The sequence below is a fragment of the Psammomys obesus genome, unplaced genomic scaffold (genome assembly GCF_907164565.1).
Source record: "Psammomys obesus unplaced genomic scaffold, mPsaObe1.curated_primary_1811, whole genome shotgun sequence".
NCBI classification, from domain to species: Eukaryota; Metazoa; Chordata; class Mammalia; order Rodentia; family Muridae; genus Psammomys; species Psammomys obesus.
The window spans coordinates 46,945,128-46,962,519 of NW_026596051.1; the positions used below are offsets into that span (position 1 = coordinate 46,945,128).

Sequence of the window (17,392 nt, forward strand, 5' to 3'; positions counted from 1 at the left end):
TTTTTTTTTTTTTTTTTTTTTTTTTTTGTGGGTGCTAGTGATCAAATGCATGGCTTCCAGCAAGTTGGGCACAGCCTTTACTGTTGAACCAATATTTATTTGTGGGACGTAGAAGGGACACATGCCAAGGCACCATCTGGGGAAGTAAGATAACTTGTGGGGAGCGGCTAAAAGTTTCCAAGCTTATTTATTCTAGAGCTGATCATTCAGCAGGTCCCAGGACCACAGGTGCCCATGAGGGCTGCTGGAGGTGAGTTTGCTGGTTGTGAGAATCCTGAGGACCACAGGTGCCCATGAGGGCTGCTGGAGGTGAGTTTGAGCTGTGGAAAGTCTTACACATCCTGTTAAGATAAGACTGCCCATGGAGGTCATGGAGAAGTATGTGACAGTAATGCTCATTTTTTTTTTTTTTTTTAAAGATATGTGTGTGTGTGCCAGAAGATGCTCTGGAGCTACAGCTGAAGAGGCTTGTGAGCTGCCTGACAGAGGGGCTGGGAACTGAACTCAGGTCCTCTGCATGAGCAGCAAGCTCTCCTAACTGCTGGGCCATCTCTTTAGCCCTTCACCAAAGCTTTTAACTGAGGAAATGTCATAGTCTAGTCTGGTTTTTATTTATTTGAAAGTTACATATTCATTTACTTACTTGTTTTGTGTGTGTATGTATGTGTGTAAGCACACATGCCACAGCACTCTTGTTGAGGTCTAAGGACAACTTGAGAAGTTAGTTCTCTTCAACACACACTGTGTGTGTGTTGGGGGGCAGGATAAGTCCCAGGGAACTGAATTCAGATCATCAAGCTTGGAGGGAGGTGGCTTATCTGTTGAGCTATCTTGGTAGTCCTTGCTTTGTTTGGTTTGAGATCTCCTGTATCCAGGCTGGCTTGGATACACATATACAAGTACGCTAGGTAGCCCTGGCTGGCATGAACTCCTGATTCTCTTGTCTCTGTCTCTAGAATGGTGGGATTACAGACTTGTGCCACTTCTAAGTTTGCTGAGATGGTAAAATAATTATGGTGCCATTCTAGCAAGTAAATTTGGTACATGAGACCCAGTAAGATTCTATAGGCCAGAGGTACAATAGCAGGTGAAGGGTACATAATCAGGGGCAACAGGCAGAGATGGAAGGAATGTTGCTTAGGCATTAAAAATACAGACTAAAAAAGATTTGAGGAGGTCAGACACGGCACATGAGTAAGAAGGACTCTTGGATCTTAAGGTTCAAGGCCAGCCGGAGCTAGGTATTGAGTTTGAAGCCAGCCTAGGCACACAGTGAGACCAAAAAGGGCTAAGGTGTAGTTGAGCGGTGTAGCGCAGGCCTAACATGCATAAGGTTTTAAGTTTGATCCACAGCACCTTAAGAAAGAAAACAATAGTGTTTTACAAAGATTCTACGAAGCCCTAAAAATGTTTTTTATGTTCAGACAAACCTCTGAACTGTCTTTAAAGTGGTTCTTCAGATGGCCACCTTCTGTAATGAGGAAACCATGCCCAAAGGGAACTATAAAATGCAGGGTCTAGAGAAAAAAAAGATGCTAAAGCACAGCAAGGGTCAGATCTAGAGATCCACAACTGCCAGCAGAAATAAAGAGAGGGAGATCATGGTCCTGATGCTGGAATCCTGAAGACAGGAGTTGGCCTTCAAGTATCCCTGCCCTCAAGGAGCTCTCAACAAAGACTGACAGAAGATGCCTAAGTAAAACAGTCACCAGATACATAGTTACTAGACACAGGATAACAGAGGGTGGTACCACTGAGAAGCTAGAAACCTGTAGATAGGAGTGAGGGCCAGCAGGACAGGGCTTGGCAGCCAAAGGAACCTGTCACCAAGCCTGATGACCTGAGTCTGGCTCCCAACCCTGAATATAATTAAAAAAAAAAAAAAAAAGGTTTTTAAAAAGATGTAGAGTCAGAAAGAGCTGAGCGCAGTCTGAGTGAGAAGCAAGTGGGACGTGTTGACTACTGATACTGCAGCTGGGATAGCTCTGAAGCAGGATGAGACTTGGAGACCAGTGGAAGAGAGTCACAGGAGCTCCCAATCACAGCCTCATCACAGGCCTCATGGGTCATAACAAGGACCTTTTACTGTGCATCAAGCAGAAAGTGCCACAAGAATTTTAGGTGAAAAGAAGCCAAAAGCAAACTTGTACTTCTTCAAGCCAATTCTTCAAGGGAAACAGGGAGATAGTTAAAACATATAAGGCCTGGCATGGTGTGACAGTCACCTTTTTTTTTTTTTTTTTTTAAGATTTATTTATTTTATGTATATGAGCGTTCTAATCTAGATTTACACCTGCCAGAAGATGGAATTAGTTTACATTACAGATGGTTTGTGAGCCACCATGTGGTTGCCGGGAATTGAACTCAGGACCTTTGGAAGAGCAGCTAGTGCTCTTAACCTCTGAGCCATCTCTCCAGCCCCCGACAGTCACCTGTTTGTTTTTCGACACAGGGTTTCTCTGTGAAGCCCTGGCTGTCCTGTACTTACTTTGTAGACTAGGCTGGCCTCGAACTCACAGTGATCCACCTGCCTCTGCCTTCCAGAGTTCTGGGATTAAAGGTGTATGCTACCACACCTGGCCTGACCAGAACTTGGGAGGCTGAAGTGGGCAGATATCTCTGATTTCAAGACCAGCCTGTTCTACATAGTAAGTTCTAGAGCAGCCAAGGCTACAGAGTAAGACCCTGTCTTAAACAAACAACAGACAGACAGACAACAAGCAGAACCTATTATAACACCCTGCATATGAGATGGTGAACAGCAAGGAGGGAGAACGTGGTGGTGTGAAGTACAGTTTTGGTTACATCCTGAAGGTAGATGATAATGCATAGACCCTGAGAGCCCTGTCACTTTCAGGACAGAGCTACCACAAACTTATGGGAAAGACAAAGAAAGAAAGCAGCTGTGACAGATACTACTAGGAACTCAGTTCTGAAGATGATGTTTTTGAGATGCCTGTGAAACACCAGACAGGTCCAGATGAAAGTCATCAGCACAAACATAATGAGTCATGAGACTTGAGAATATCATCAAGGGTGTATAGGAAGGGAATAGCTCCAGGGAGTGAGCACAGGAGGCGGGGGGGGGGGGGGGGGGTGTAAAGAAGACAGAGTAGTTGAAAAGTTAGAACTGGAGAGGAAATATGGCTAGAGAAAGTTGGGAAGAACTGGAAGACTGAATAATTACAGGTTCAGAGTAAATACACAAAAGCTTTATTTAGAGACAGAAAGAGATAGGAAATTATGTCATGGGTTGTACTGGGTAGGTAACTCTATAATTCAGTCTTTGCCAAGCAAACATGAGGCCCTGAGTTCAGTCATTAGAACCTCTGTGAAAAAGTGGGGCATGATGGCACATTTGTGATCCCAGTGCTGGGAAAATGGAGACAGGGTAATCCCTCCCTGGGACTCACTGGCCAGCCAGGCAGCCTAGTCTAACTGGTGAGCCACAGATCCCATTGAGAGACCCTGTATCTACACACACACACACGAGGATGGCTCATGAAAAATGACATTTGAAGTGGACCTCTGGCCTCCACATACATGTGCACACACATGGCATTTGCACCAGCACAAAGGTAGTCCTGCACGCATGAACACATATCACAAAGTAAAAATAAAGCTGTGTATAAGGCACAACTCTAATCCTAGTACTCGAGAGGCAGAGGGCAGATTTCTATGAGTTAAAGGCCAGCCTGGTTTATGTTTATGAAACAGGCTCCAGGCTATATAGTAAGACCCTGTCTCAAAAGAAAACACTGAAAAAACAAACAAAGATGTCAAAAGTTGTTTCAATAAAAAGAAATAAATATAAAGTAGCAGAGAATTATTAAAGAGAAAAAGCACTGGCACACGCCTTTGATCCCAGTACTTGGGAGGCAGGCGCAGGTAGATCTCTTGTGAGTTTGAGACCAGCCTGGTCGACAGAGTGAGTTCCAGGGCTACACAGAGAAACTGTGTCTCAGAAAAACCAAAAGCCAAAAGCAAAACCAAACCAAACAAAAAACCCAAACCATATTCCCTGACTAATGCCAAAGCTCATGTAGATTCTACAAGTGGGAAAATAACTGTTTCTCTTTATACCTGTCCACCAGTTGGATCTATGAATAACTGAGGGAGTGATTGGTTTTGGATCAAGGTCTCATGTACGCCTGGCTGGCCTCTAACTCACTAAGTGGCAGAGATTGACCCTGAACCTCTGATCCTTCAGCCTTTGTCTCCCCATGCCTAGGCTTATTTGGTGCTGGGGCTCAAATTCCGGACTTCATATATACTAAAATTGCAGAATTTAGAGGCCCTGTCTAAAAAACATAAGGTGTAGAGTGAATATACTTGATGTCTACCTCTTGCATACACACACACACACAACCTGTTTGAACATGCACAAAAAAGCAGGGACACCTGGAGTTTTGCCTCTCTATTTAGGATCAGTAAATGACATTTCACTGACAGAAACAAAAATATAAACTGAGCATGTTGGTACACAACCTTTAATCCTAGCACTCAGGAGGAAGAGGCAGGCGGATTCCTGAATTTCAGGCCAGCCTGATCAACAGAGCAAGTTCCAGAACAACCAAAAGTAAAGAAATGGAGGAGGGGAAAAAAGGGGGAGGGGGCTGGAGAGATGGCTCAGTGGTTAAAAGCACTGTCTGTTCTTTCAGAGATCTTGAATTCAATTCCCAGCAACCACATGGTGGCTCACAACCATCTATATTGGGATCTGATGCCCTCTTCTGGCATGCAGGTGTACATGCACAGAGCACTCACATATGTAAAATAAATAAATAAATAAATAAATAAATAAATGAATGAATAAATAAATAAATAAATATATCTTTAAAAAAAAAAAAAAAAAAAAGCCTACTTGATTTACAAGTGGCCCTGGCTCAAGAGTCCAACCATCATACATGCAATAAACATTTGTTTTCCCACAAGAAGTTCAATTAAGCTCATTTTCAACTAGAAAAGCAGGCTTTAGGACTTTGACCTCCAGTGGCAAATACCTGGGCTGTGCACCAAAGCTTGATGAATGCTGTCAGAGAAGAGACTAAAGAAGTGGAGCACTGTAACTTCAGTAACTTCTGTAACTTCAGCTTGCCATCTTTCTAGTCCTTGCTCATGTTGTCACTGCTACCATATCCATTTCCATTACCATATCCTGCCATCAGCCACTGTACTCTGACAATTTCTACTGTAGGCTCGACCCTGCACTAGTCAAGTTAGTGTAGTTACAGAGGTGGGAACCTAGGGCACAAATAACAAAACTAATTGACAATGGCGTAAGAAGCCTCTACTTACCTGGTGCAATAGCATGTGCCTGTAGTCCCAGCACTCAGGGAGACAGAGGCAGAACTCTGGGAGTTTGAGAGCAGCCTGATCTACAAAGTGAGCCCAGGACAGCCAAGGCTACACAGAGAAACCCTGTTTTCAACAACAACAAGCCTGTACTTCATTGTGTCTTTAGTTTCAAACACTGAATAAAAACAGTGCTTGGCAGGCATGGAATCCTAGCACTTAGAATGGAATCCTCCCCTACATAGTGAGTTCCAGGCCAGCCAGGATATATGAGATATTTCAAAAATAAACAAGTAACCCAAGAGAAGTATGTGCATCTGTACTCTGGGGGGGCAGAGGCACTGAGTTTAATTCCCAGACTCTGTAAACAAGCTGGGCACCAACACCAGGGGACACAAAGACACGGCGCTCTGGGCTGCCGGCCTAGATCAGCAAGCCCCAGGCCACTGAGGGAATGTCTCAAACAGAAAAGGAGGCAGACAGGCTTGAAGAGGGACATGACCCAGGCCATCCTCTGGCCTCCACATCCACACACAGGCATTCGCAGCACAGGGACACTCAACCACAGGGGTACACACGCATGCGCACACACAGAGACAAAGAAGAGTGAGTGCTGGATATCTGAAGCTAAATATAAACAAGTAACCTATGAAAAAATGTAATTTGGCACTGGAAATGTAGGTCAGCAGGAGAGTACTTGCCCAAAATGGGCAACACCTAAGGTTAGAAAACTAGCATAGTTTTAAATGGAGTAATAAATGGAGACAACATAATCCAGCAATCAAAATCTTCAGACATGTGCAGGAGACTTCAGACTGGTCAAAGTATGCTTTTCAATTAAGTATATTTTTGAGCTGGAAGCAATTTAGAAATAGCAAATTAAAGAAAGATTCCCAAAAACATATTTTCTGCCTAATGACAAAACATTTTTTTCAGACAGTGTTTCTCTGTGTAGTCCTAGCTGTCCTGGAACCTACTTTGTAGACCAGGATGGCTTTGAACTCAGAGATCCACCTGCTTCTGCCGCCAAAGCTCTGAGATTAAAGGTGTACGCCATCACCACCCGGGGACAAATACAAATTCTCTACTGAAGACAAGAGATCTACAGTAGAAAACTCTGTAAATTCCTTCACAAATTTCCTCCAAGGTATTACCTCCTATACTTTCCCACCCTTGGAAGCCTAGAACTCTCTTAAATCCTGTTAGTCTCCCACAACCTTAAGTTTTTAGTTGAAGAAGTTATAAAGGAAGAGTTTTTTTGGTTTGGTTTGGTTTTAATGGGGTTTTGCCATGTAGCACAGGATAGCCTGGAATTCACCATTCTCCTGCCTCAGCCTTCCATGTGGGATTTCAGGCATGTACTGCCATCCACAGACACAAGAGCTGTAAGTTAATGACCCTTTTTGAGAAGCCTGTGACTCCACTTGAGGCTGTCAAAACATTTGAGTATATTAAGCAGCAAAAACACAACAGAGAGCCATTTACCATAAAATAAACTAAGTCAGGCATGATGGCACATGCCTAAAATCCTAGCACCTTGGGAAGTGGAGGCCATATAATCAGAGGTTCAAGGCCAACCTGGGCTATCTGAACTCTTTTCTTCCCCCCATCGATTTATCTATTTATGTATGAGTCCTCCATCTGCATGTGCACCTGCATGCTAGAAGGGGGCATCAGATCCCATTATAGATGGTTGCGAGCTACCATGTGGTTGCTGAGAATTGAACTCAGGACCTGGAATTGCAGGCAGTACTCTTAACCTCTGAGCCATCTCTCCAGCCCCCGTGAAACTGTTTTTTAAAAATGAAGAAGACAAAACGAGAACCCTGTCTGCTCACTGTCCAAGGCCCACCCTCCTCTGGCCCGCTGGTACTTACGCTCCCGGAGGCACTCTGTGTCTGTGCAGTAGGACTGCGACTGCCGGAGCTGCAGAGAGAGAGGAGAGTTAACTGCTGAGCCACCAACCTGGCAGGGGCCACCAGGCTACGGTCAGGGTAAGGGGCAGGAGTGAGGACAGGGCATGCTGGCTCTGCATGTAGTTCCTAGCACCACATAATAAGCAAGCAAATCAATTTTTTAAAAATTTAGACCTATTTGTTTAACTTTAAGTGAGATTTCTGCCTGCTTGTTTGTCTGTGCACCACATGTATACGTGGTGCCCAACAGAGATCAGAACTAGGCATCGAATCCCCGCTATCTGGAGTTACAGAAGTTGTAAGCTACCACATGAATTCTAGGAATTGAACCCAGGTCCAGTCCTCTGGACAGACAGTGCTCTTAATCTTCTGAGCCATCTCTCTAGCCCTACCTCCCCTTTTAATCTTCCTTCCTTCCTTCCTTCCTTCCTTCCTTCCTTCCTTCCTTCCTTCCTTCCTTCCTTCCTTCTTTCTTTCTTTCTTTGTGACAGGGTCTCATTCATGCAAGCCAGGCTAGCCTCAAACTCACTACACAGCAGAGGATGACCATAAACTCAGGTTCCTCGTTGCCTCTACTTCCCAAAGGCTAGGATTACAGAGATGTGCCACATTGCCCGACTATAAAATTCATAAAATTTGGCTTTGGAATCATTTGAGATTATAAATTTAAAATATTCAAATATCCATCAGCCAGTTACATAAAGCAAATTATGCATGTTCTGTTCACGCTAAGGTCTTTCAGGTGGCAGAGGAATGAAAATCTCAGTGAAGATGGCTGAATGGCAGAGGGTGAAGGACAGGCAACTTTTCCATGCAGTCTCATTATGAACAACACCTCTTACATACTCAGTAACCCACCCCCTGTGGCTGTCTGTCCAGCAATCTGCAGAACAACTGCTGGGCTGGCAAGAGCATGGGCTCCACAGAGTGACAGGCATCACCTGTAAGTCAGGTTAGACAGCTTCCTAATGTTTCAAGACTCCGGGCCACCTCTAAGCTTTAGGTTTTTTTCATCTATTAAAATGGGGCCAAAAAAAAAATTGCCTACCATCAGGGATTAGCATAGACACATGTGTGAGGCAGTTAATAGCCCAGTGAACACTATTGCCCCTGGGCTACACACAGGGTACAATGTTATCTGAGCAGGACAGCAATAAAGAACACGCCATTCCCTAAGTTTTGCCCCGAGATGACCATTCTTGCCGAGTCAGAATGGCAGTAAAAGATCTTAACTAATGTAAAATTATGCTGCATACCTTTTGTTTGTTCATTTGCTTTCTCTAGGCAGGATTTCTCTGACCTTGCCTGTCCTGGAACTAGCTTTGTAGACCAGGCTGGTTTTAAAATCAGAGAACCCCTTGCCTCTGCCTCCTAAGTGCTGGGATTAAAGACACCACCCAGCTATGCTGTATATCTTAATCCTTCTGAATCCAAAAGGAATCATTTGAACATGCAAGGTTACTCCAAGGGGAAACAAGACTACAAGAGTCTTGTCACAGAACAGGTGCCACCCCCCACTCTAAACACACACATAGACAAACAGTCTGAGAAAGAAGACTGGAAACTTGCAAGCCAGCTCCCAATGTACACAGCCTCATATACACAGTGGGGAACAACAAAAAAGGCCTACTGAAGTATACCCTAGGCTGGCTCAAACGCATCATGATCTACCTAACTCTGATTCCTGGCTGCTGTATTAACTCAAAGCCTATAGGCCACCAGGTCACTTTTACAAATATGCTGTATCATGCATCTCCCCAAGTTTAATCATAATATTTTGCTTTTGCTATGAATCTTTTAATGGTACGATTAAGTTTATTTTTAAATTAACAAACTATTTTAATTGAGTGGTCTCAGAGTCCTCTGTTAGTAGTGGTTTTATTTATTTGGCTTTTGGGCTCAAATTCAAAATCCTTCTGCTTTAATCTGCCCAGTGCTGGGGTTTCAGGCCAGTTTCACCATGCTGGATTAGGCAATTACCTTCAAATCTTAATATTCTTGTTTTTGTTTTGTTTTCAGACAGGATTTCTCTGTGTAACCTTGGCTGCCCTGGACTTGCTTTGTAGGTTGTCCTCAAACTCAACTGCCTCTGCCTCCCTGAGTGCTGGGATTATAGGCATACACTACCATGCCCGGCTAATCTTAATATCATCATTTAGATATCAGAAGAGTAGATACTTGATGTCAGATGTAGAGCACATGATTTTAATTCCAGCACTTGGGAGACAGAGGCAAGACAATCTCTGTAAGTTAAAAGCCAGCCTGGTCAGGTTAGCCAGGGCTACACAGAGAGACACATCCTTTTTCTAAAGAGAACTCAACAACTTAAAAGGCTGACTTATGACTAGACTGTGGCTTGGCACGGTCCTTTCTCCATCTATGTAGTAAATAAAACTAGATGTGACACAATGAAGACGCATTTCTATTTATTTATTTATTTATTTATTTATTTATTTATTTATTTGTTTGTTTGTTTATTTAATGAAGACATATTTCACTTGAAAGGAACTCACTATGTATCTATTTTCATCCACCTCTTTTTAGAAAACATTTCACAAGCCAGGTAGGGTGCCCAGCATTGGGGCCCAGCCTGTTCTACACAGCAAGTTCTAGGCCTGCCAGAGCCACATAGTAAAATTCTGTCTTAAAAAAAAAAAAAAAAGCCTAAAGGATTACACTGGGATAGAGAAAGGACAATGTCCACTGTGAGGACTGGTGTGTGTGTGTGCCCCTGTTTGCTTGCTCATGTCTGCACAACTGGGGACCAGAGGATGACATTGGGCGTCTTTCTTTATTGTTCTCCAATTTGTTTTTTGAAACAAAGTCTCTTACTAACCCTGGAACTCTCTTTTGACCAGATTAGCCCCCAGTGATGCCTCAGGGTCCACCACTCTCTGTCCCCACAGCACAGGTCGGGGAGGGGGTGACAGGTTTGTTTCAGCATGCATGGCTTTTGTATGTGTACCTGGGATCTCAACTCAGGTCCCTGCACTTACTTAACTCACTGACCCATCTCACCAGCCACCATTTTAAACAATGTTTCTAAAAAAAAAAAAAACAAAAACAAACAAACACACAGGGGCTGGAGAGATGGCTCAGAGGTTAAGAGTACTCACTGCTCTTCCAGAGGTCCTGAGTTCAATTCCCAGCAACTACGTGGTAGGTCACAACCATCTATAATGAGATCTTGTGCCCTCTTCTGGTGTGCTGGTGTACAGGCAGAGAGAACATTGTATAATATATCATAAAGAGGAACTTCTTTTATATAGACATCTCACTGTGTAGGCCTAGTGGGCCTGGAATCTGCTATGCAGGTCAGGCTGGTCTCAAATTCATAGAGATCCACCTGCTTCTGCCTAGTTAAATACCTGCACCATCAGAGCCAGCTAAGAAGTACTTTTGAGGTCATGCTTATTTCAAGTTTTCTAAATGTTTACTCTACCTGCATGATCATGTCTTTTCCCAAAAGTTGGGAATTTTTTTGGTATTTGTTTAGTAGGTTTTCTGTACAGTCAGCTTGAGGCTCTCCTTACACAGGTACACCAATGAGACACATATAGACACATATGTATCTTTGAAAGGCTTCTCTAAGCACTCACATTTTCTTTTCATTCTTTCTTTTATATGTGGCACTAACATTTCAAAAGTCTTGCCTTTCTTTTTTTTTTTTCCTTCCCTGAGACAGGTTTTCTCTTGAACTCACTTTGTAGGCCAGGCTGGCCTCAAACTCACAGCAATCCCCCTGCCTCTGCCTCCCAGAGTGTTGGGATTATAGGTGTGAGCCACCATGCTGGTTTTCGTTTTTTCTTTCTTCCTTCCTTCTTTCCTTCCTTGTCTTTTAACCTGTGTTATTTCTTCTTTCATCTGATCAAGTTTGTTGCTGAAGCTGTCAGCTGATCTTGCCATCTGACTTCTGACTTCTTGGACCACTCATTCCCAATTCCCCTCTACACTGTGTATGCAGACAAGGAGCTGTCTTAACTTGAAGTGTTTATTATATTCTTTTTTTAATGCAGCAAACCGTTTATATAATCTTCTAATACATTGGCTTTTAAAAAAGCTACACCTTGGAGGCTCTGAGCCACCAGGCATCACCTTTGATATTTCTAGCATCAGTTGTAAACTTTAGGGGATATACATTTTTCCTTATAATTCCATCTTGGGAATTATCTGCTGTATGGCCATCTCTTACATTTCCCCTTGACTCTGTGTCCTGAGGGATCAGTCCGAGGCTTGACCTACAGGTTTTATTCCCTCATGGCCTGATCTCCATAGCTACCCACTTCCACCACATCTTCCTCCTGTACCCTGACCTAAAAGCTGAGCTAAAATTAGAAAGCAGCAGCATGGTAGAGAGTCACATGTACACTACCAGGAAAGGGGAGGGTCGGACATGCCCCAGTTTTAATTTCTTCTAAAATATAACCAATTAGAACAACAACAACAAGATACTAAATTAAAATATAATTTTAAAGGAGAGATGGTATTTTTTTTCTTTTTTTCAAATTAATTACACTTTATTCACTTTGTATCCCCCATAAGCCCCTCCCTCCCTTCTCCTCTCCCAATCCCACCCTCCCTCCCCTTTCTGCATGCATGCCCCTCCCCAAGTCCACTGATAGGGGAGGTCCTCCTCTCCTTCCTTCTGACCTTAGTCTATCAGATCTCATCAGGAGTGGCTGCACTGTCATCTTCTGTGGCCTGGTAAGGCTGCTCCCCCATCAGGGAGAGGTGATCAAAGAGCAGGCCAATCAGATTATGTCAGAGGCAGTTCCTGTTCCCATTACTATGTAACCTTCTTGGACACTAAACTGCCATGGGCTACATCTGTGCAGAGGTTCTAGGTTGGAGAACCCCTGCATGGTACTTGGTTGGAGTATGAATCTCTGGGAAGACCCCTGTGTTCAAATTTTCTGGTTCTGTTGCTCTCCTTGTGGAGTTCCTGTCCTCTCCAGATCTTACTATTTCCCACTTCTTTTTTTTTTTTTAAATAATTTATTTAACTTTATTTTATGTGCATTAGTGTGAAGGTGTCAGATCCCTTGGAATTCGAGGTACAGACAGTTGTGAGCTGCCATGTGGGTGCTGGGAATTGAACCTGGGTCCTTTGGAAGAGCAGACAGTGCTCTTAACCACTGAGCCATCTCTCCAGCCCTATTTCCCACTTCTTACATAAGATTCCATGCACACTGCCCAACAGTTGGCCGTAAGTCTCAGCGTCTGCTTTGATAGTCTGCAGGGCAGAGCCTTTCAGAGGCCCTCTGTGGCAGGTTCCTCGCTTGTTTCCTGTTTTCTTCTTCTTCTGATGTCCTTTGAGATGGTAATTTTTAATTAAATGTAGATGCCTTGCTTCACCACAGTTAGGTTCCTAGACCAGTTTTTGTTATTAATATCAAAGTTCTTTTAGAACTTAGGCCTTATGTTGGATTAAATTTAAGACTTGAGGGGTTGGAGTGATGGCTCAGTGGTTACGAGCACTGGCTATTCTTCCAGACAGTATTGGTTCAATCCCTAGCACCCACACTGAGACTTACAACCAGGGGATCTGTGACATACTTCTAATGTCCCAAGAGTACCAGCTACACATATAGTACACAGGCATATTCAGGAAAAAAAAAAAATACCACAGAAGAACACAAACACAAAATATACTTTTGTAAAAATTTTAAGGCTTGCCAGGTTCGGTGGCACATGCCTGTAATTCCAGTACTTGGGAGGCAGGGGCAGGTGGGTCCCTGTAAGTTCGAGGCCAGCCTGGTCTACAAAGTGAGTCCATGACAGCCAACACTACACAGAGAAACCCTGTCTTTAAAAAAAAAAAAAAATTAAGGCCTGAAAGGTTGAGAATATAGCTCTGCAGTAAAGTGAGTATTGCCTAGTGTACATGAGGCACTGGATATAAAAAATAGTACTTTAGTAATGGTCAAATTTCTTCTTTTATACTAAGAAGTGTACACTATCATATAAACAGTATCAATTTTAAGTTTAGGAAGTAAGAAAGTTAAATGAGAACTGAGAAGAGTGGAGGTGGCACACACCTTTAGCCCCAGCACTTGGGAGGCAGAGGCAGGTGGATGTCTGTAAGCTTAAGGCCAGCTGGGGCTACAGAGCGAGTTCCAGGCCACCCTCAGCCTCCCAAGTGCTGGGGTTAAAGGTGTTGTGCCACCACTGGCCAGATTTTTAAAAAGACTTCTTATTTTAACCTTTGCCAAACAACTTAGTAGATCTAGAAGTGCTTTCCACAGAGATTCTTATTGTAGTGATTTATGTTGGAGAAGGACTGAACTGTGTGTATCAGAAAGGAGCCATGGTTTCATAGTAGTTTGGCAGGTAAACTCCACATAACTAAAAACAATTATCTGGCACAACGTGAATACATGATTGGTTCAACATGATTGTGGTTAACTAATCAGGACACCAAGTGTCCTTAAAATAAATCTACAGAAGTAAAGAAATGATTGGTTTGTATCTCTATAAAATACTGGCAAATGTTTTTTCATTATGACTTAACTTACCATGGAGTTTTACTATCAACTACATTTTAGTGACTGTCTGGAGAAAATCCTCTATTAACCTTGGTACGGTTAGTTTTTTGTCTACTACATACAAGCTAAGGTCATCTGGGAAGAGGGAACCACATCAGCCTGTAGGAAAGTCTGTGGAGCATTTTTTGTGATTAATGATTAATGTGGGAGGGCCAGAGCCATGCTACCCCTGGGCTGGTGGTCCTAGGTTGTTAAAGCAGGCTAAGCAAGTCTTAGGGTACAAGTAATTAAGCAATGATCCTCTGTGGCTTCTCCTTCAGTTGTTGCCTCCAGGTTCCTGCCTTGAGTTCCTGCCCTGACTTCCCTCCATGAGGGAAAGCTGAGATGAACCCTTTCTTTCCCTAGTTGCCTTTGCTCATGACCAATCACTGCAACAGAGACATAACTAATCAAACACTAATCTCACAGAACCAGGAAGAAAGAATACAGAGCAGTTCTTAACAGGACTGCTGTTCATCTCACCAGATTGATCAGTCTTCTCATCGCATGTTCATGAGAGCAAATACATTCACAGGGATCAAATCCACCTTCAGCCATGGTTACCCAGCTTGATTTCACTCAACTATTTAAATCTAGGAAGAAAGAAAAAGTAGTTAAGAGTACTATTGAGTGAAATTACGAAAAATTTATATACCGCATGGATTCATTATGGTTTGCATAAGCTATGTGTAGTCCATATTTATTTATTTTTGCCTTTGTTTTCTTTGTTTTGGTTTTTTGAGACAGTATTTCTTTGTGTAGCCTGGCTACACAAAATCTGGAAACTCACTCTGCACACCAGGCTGGCCTTGAAGTCAGAGATCTGCCTGCCTCTCCCTCCTGAGTGCTGGGATTAAAGGCTTGTGTCACCACCTCTAGGCGTGTACTTCATGAAACTATTACTAATATACAATTTTATCATTTGAATTATGAAACCTATAAGCTACTGGCTTCTCTTGCCACTAAAATTAAAATTTTTTAAATTGAAAAATTTAAAGCAACCTTTAGTCTATCAAGAGAGTAGATTGGCTGAGCATGAGAGTTTATAATCCCAGATGTGGGTGGTTAAAGAAAATTTGAAACCAGCCTGAACTACACAGCAAGTCTGAAGCTTGCCTAGGCTACACAGACTCATCTTAAGAAGAAAGGGGGTGGAGGTACAGAGAGATGGCTCTAGTTAAGAGCTACTCTTCCAAAGGACCTAAGTTCTATTCCAAGCACCCTCATTGGGTAGCTCACAACCCCCTGTAACTCTAGTTCCAGGGGCTCCGACATCATCTTCTAGCCTCTTAGGCTACTGCATGCATGTAGTACACATAAATTCATGTACACACACATATAAACAGTTTAAAAATAAAAAGGAATAATCTGAAAGAAAAATGAGGTATCTTAAATAATTTCAATGTTTACAGAAGTAAATTAATGACAATCGGGATGGAGAGATGCCTCAGTGTTTTAGAGCACTTGTTGCTCTTGCAGAAGATCAGGGTTTGAGTCTCAGTGCCCACAGAGTGGCTCACAACCATCTGTAAGCCCAGTTCCTGGAAATCCAGTTCCCTCATCTGACCAGGAATGCACGTGGTACACATACATATATACATACAGGTAAAACATTCATTTTCATAAAATAAAGAAACCTGAAACTTTTTTTTTTAATTAATGACAACAGCTAGAGACATATTGTTACATTCTGAAAAACAAGAATGAGATTCTGGGATGAAGTACTAGCAGAAGATTTATCCTTCTGTCTAAAACAATTTTTAGAAAGTGGATAAAATGCATAAAACAGGAGCCAGAAAGATGACTCAACAGTTAAGAGTAAAAACTACTTACAGAAGTTGTTTGATTCCAAGCATCCATACTGGGCAACTCAAACAGCCTGTCATTCCAGTTCTAGAGGGTTCTGATACCTATTTCCAAATGCACCTGCATTCAAGTGCACATATTCACACAAACATACATCACTCACAAATAAGGTGGCACACACCTTTAACCCCAGCACTCAGGGAGGCAGAGGCAGCTTGGTCTCTGAGTTTGAATCCAGCCTGGTCCAGTACAGCCAGGGCTATACAGAGAAACCCTGTCTCAAAGTTTTTCTATCTGTCTGTCTGTCTATCTGTCTATCTATCTTTCTATGGGTTTTATGCATATACATCTCAGAAGAGGAGATTGCACAGAACTACAGTTATAAATGCTTGTGAGCAACCATGTAGGTACTGGGATTTGAACAGAGGCCCTGTGGAGAAGTAGGCAGTGCGCTTAACCACTGAGTCATCTCTCTAGTCCCCATCAGACAATTTTTAAAAACTTCCCTGAGCAATGGGAAATTAAGTGAGTATTGAGATTGACTCATTTTGCTGCCTAGAGGAATCTTTGGTTCAAAATCCAAGCAGGGAGAAAGGATGACTTAAAATGAAACTGAACAAGGGAAGGGGAAATAAAAAGATTCAAGTCACTGTGGGTCTTCTGGATTAAACTGAGGATCAGGTCTTCACCAAAAAAGAAAAGAAAAGATAAAAAAAAAAAATTAACCTTTTTTTTTTTAAAAAAAAAAAAAAAAAAAAAAAAAAAAAAAAAACACCTCACCTGTGCTATGGAAATTTGGGAGAGAAACCAGAATACATAAAAGAAATCTGGCCAAGTTTAGCAATACAGGCCTGTAATCTCAGCTATTTGGGATACAAAGCTGGAGGAACAGAAGTTCAAGGCCTGCCTGGGACAGGTTACAGAGACACTTTCAAGGTCAGCCTAGGCAATTTAGCAAGACCCAGTGTCAAAAATTAAACAGTGAAAAGAAAAAAAAAGGGGGGGGGGAGTGAGATATAGGTCAATGGTAAAACACTTATTTGCTTACCATGTAGAACTGGCTTCCTACAAATCTCATAGCAAAATAAATTCAAGATGCACAAGTGATTTAAAGTTCAAAAGATCACCAGTGTCCACAAACTGACCCATGTGTAAATACATGAAGACTAGGAACATGAAGAAAAACAAAAATAAAGAAGCCATTAAAAAACAAGACAAGCCAGGCGTAGTGGTGCACTCCTTTAATGCACTTGGGGAGGTAGAGGCAAGCAGATCACTGTGAGACCAGTGCACAGAGTTCAGGACAGCCAAGGCTACACAAAAGACCCTGTCTCAACAAAACAAAACAACAACAACAAAACCAAAAAACTAACAAGCCAACAGCTGTTCAAAGCCAGCCTGAGTTTCAGGACAGAGTGAGTTCCAGGACAGCCAGAGCTATACAGAGAAACCCTGCCCCAAAAAACAAACAAACAAACAAACAAACAAAGCAAAACAAAAAATCCAGCAACAACAAACCAAGCAAACCAAACTATTGACAAATCTAACAGTCAAAAAGTCATAAGCCTGAAATGCAGAGCAAAATGAAAAGACAATAAAAACACTTGCAATCTCTGTCAGGGCCAATTTCCTTAGTTTATAGAGAACTCTTTAAAAGACAATATGAAAACAGCAACCTGGATGGGGCAGTGGTGGCCCACGCCTTTAATCCCAGTACTCGGGCGGCAGAGGCAGGAGGATTTTTGCATTCAAGGCCAGCCTAGTCTACAAAGCAGGTTCCAGGACAGCCAGAATTACACAGAGAAACCCTGTCTCAAAAAAAAAAAAAAAAAAAAAAAAAAAAAAAAAAAA

At 42.5% G+C, this 17,392-nt stretch overlaps 1 protein-coding gene across 1 annotated transcript in view; it reads right to left on the reverse strand.

Annotated features, from left to right (window-relative positions):
• Positions 1–17,392, reverse strand: part of Smim14 (small integral membrane protein 14) — a 45,608-nt gene that overhangs the window by 4,943 nt on the left and 23,273 nt on the right. The window contains exons 2-3 of the mRNA XM_055623912.1: positions 14,219–14,328; positions 7,173–7,221 (exon numbers count right to left, since the gene is read on the reverse strand). Coding sequence (XP_055479887.1) covers positions 7,173–7,221; positions 14,219–14,293 — 124 coding nt within the window. The 5' untranslated portion in view covers positions 14,294–14,328. The remainder of the gene's footprint in view (positions 1–7,172; positions 7,222–14,218; positions 14,329–17,392) is intronic.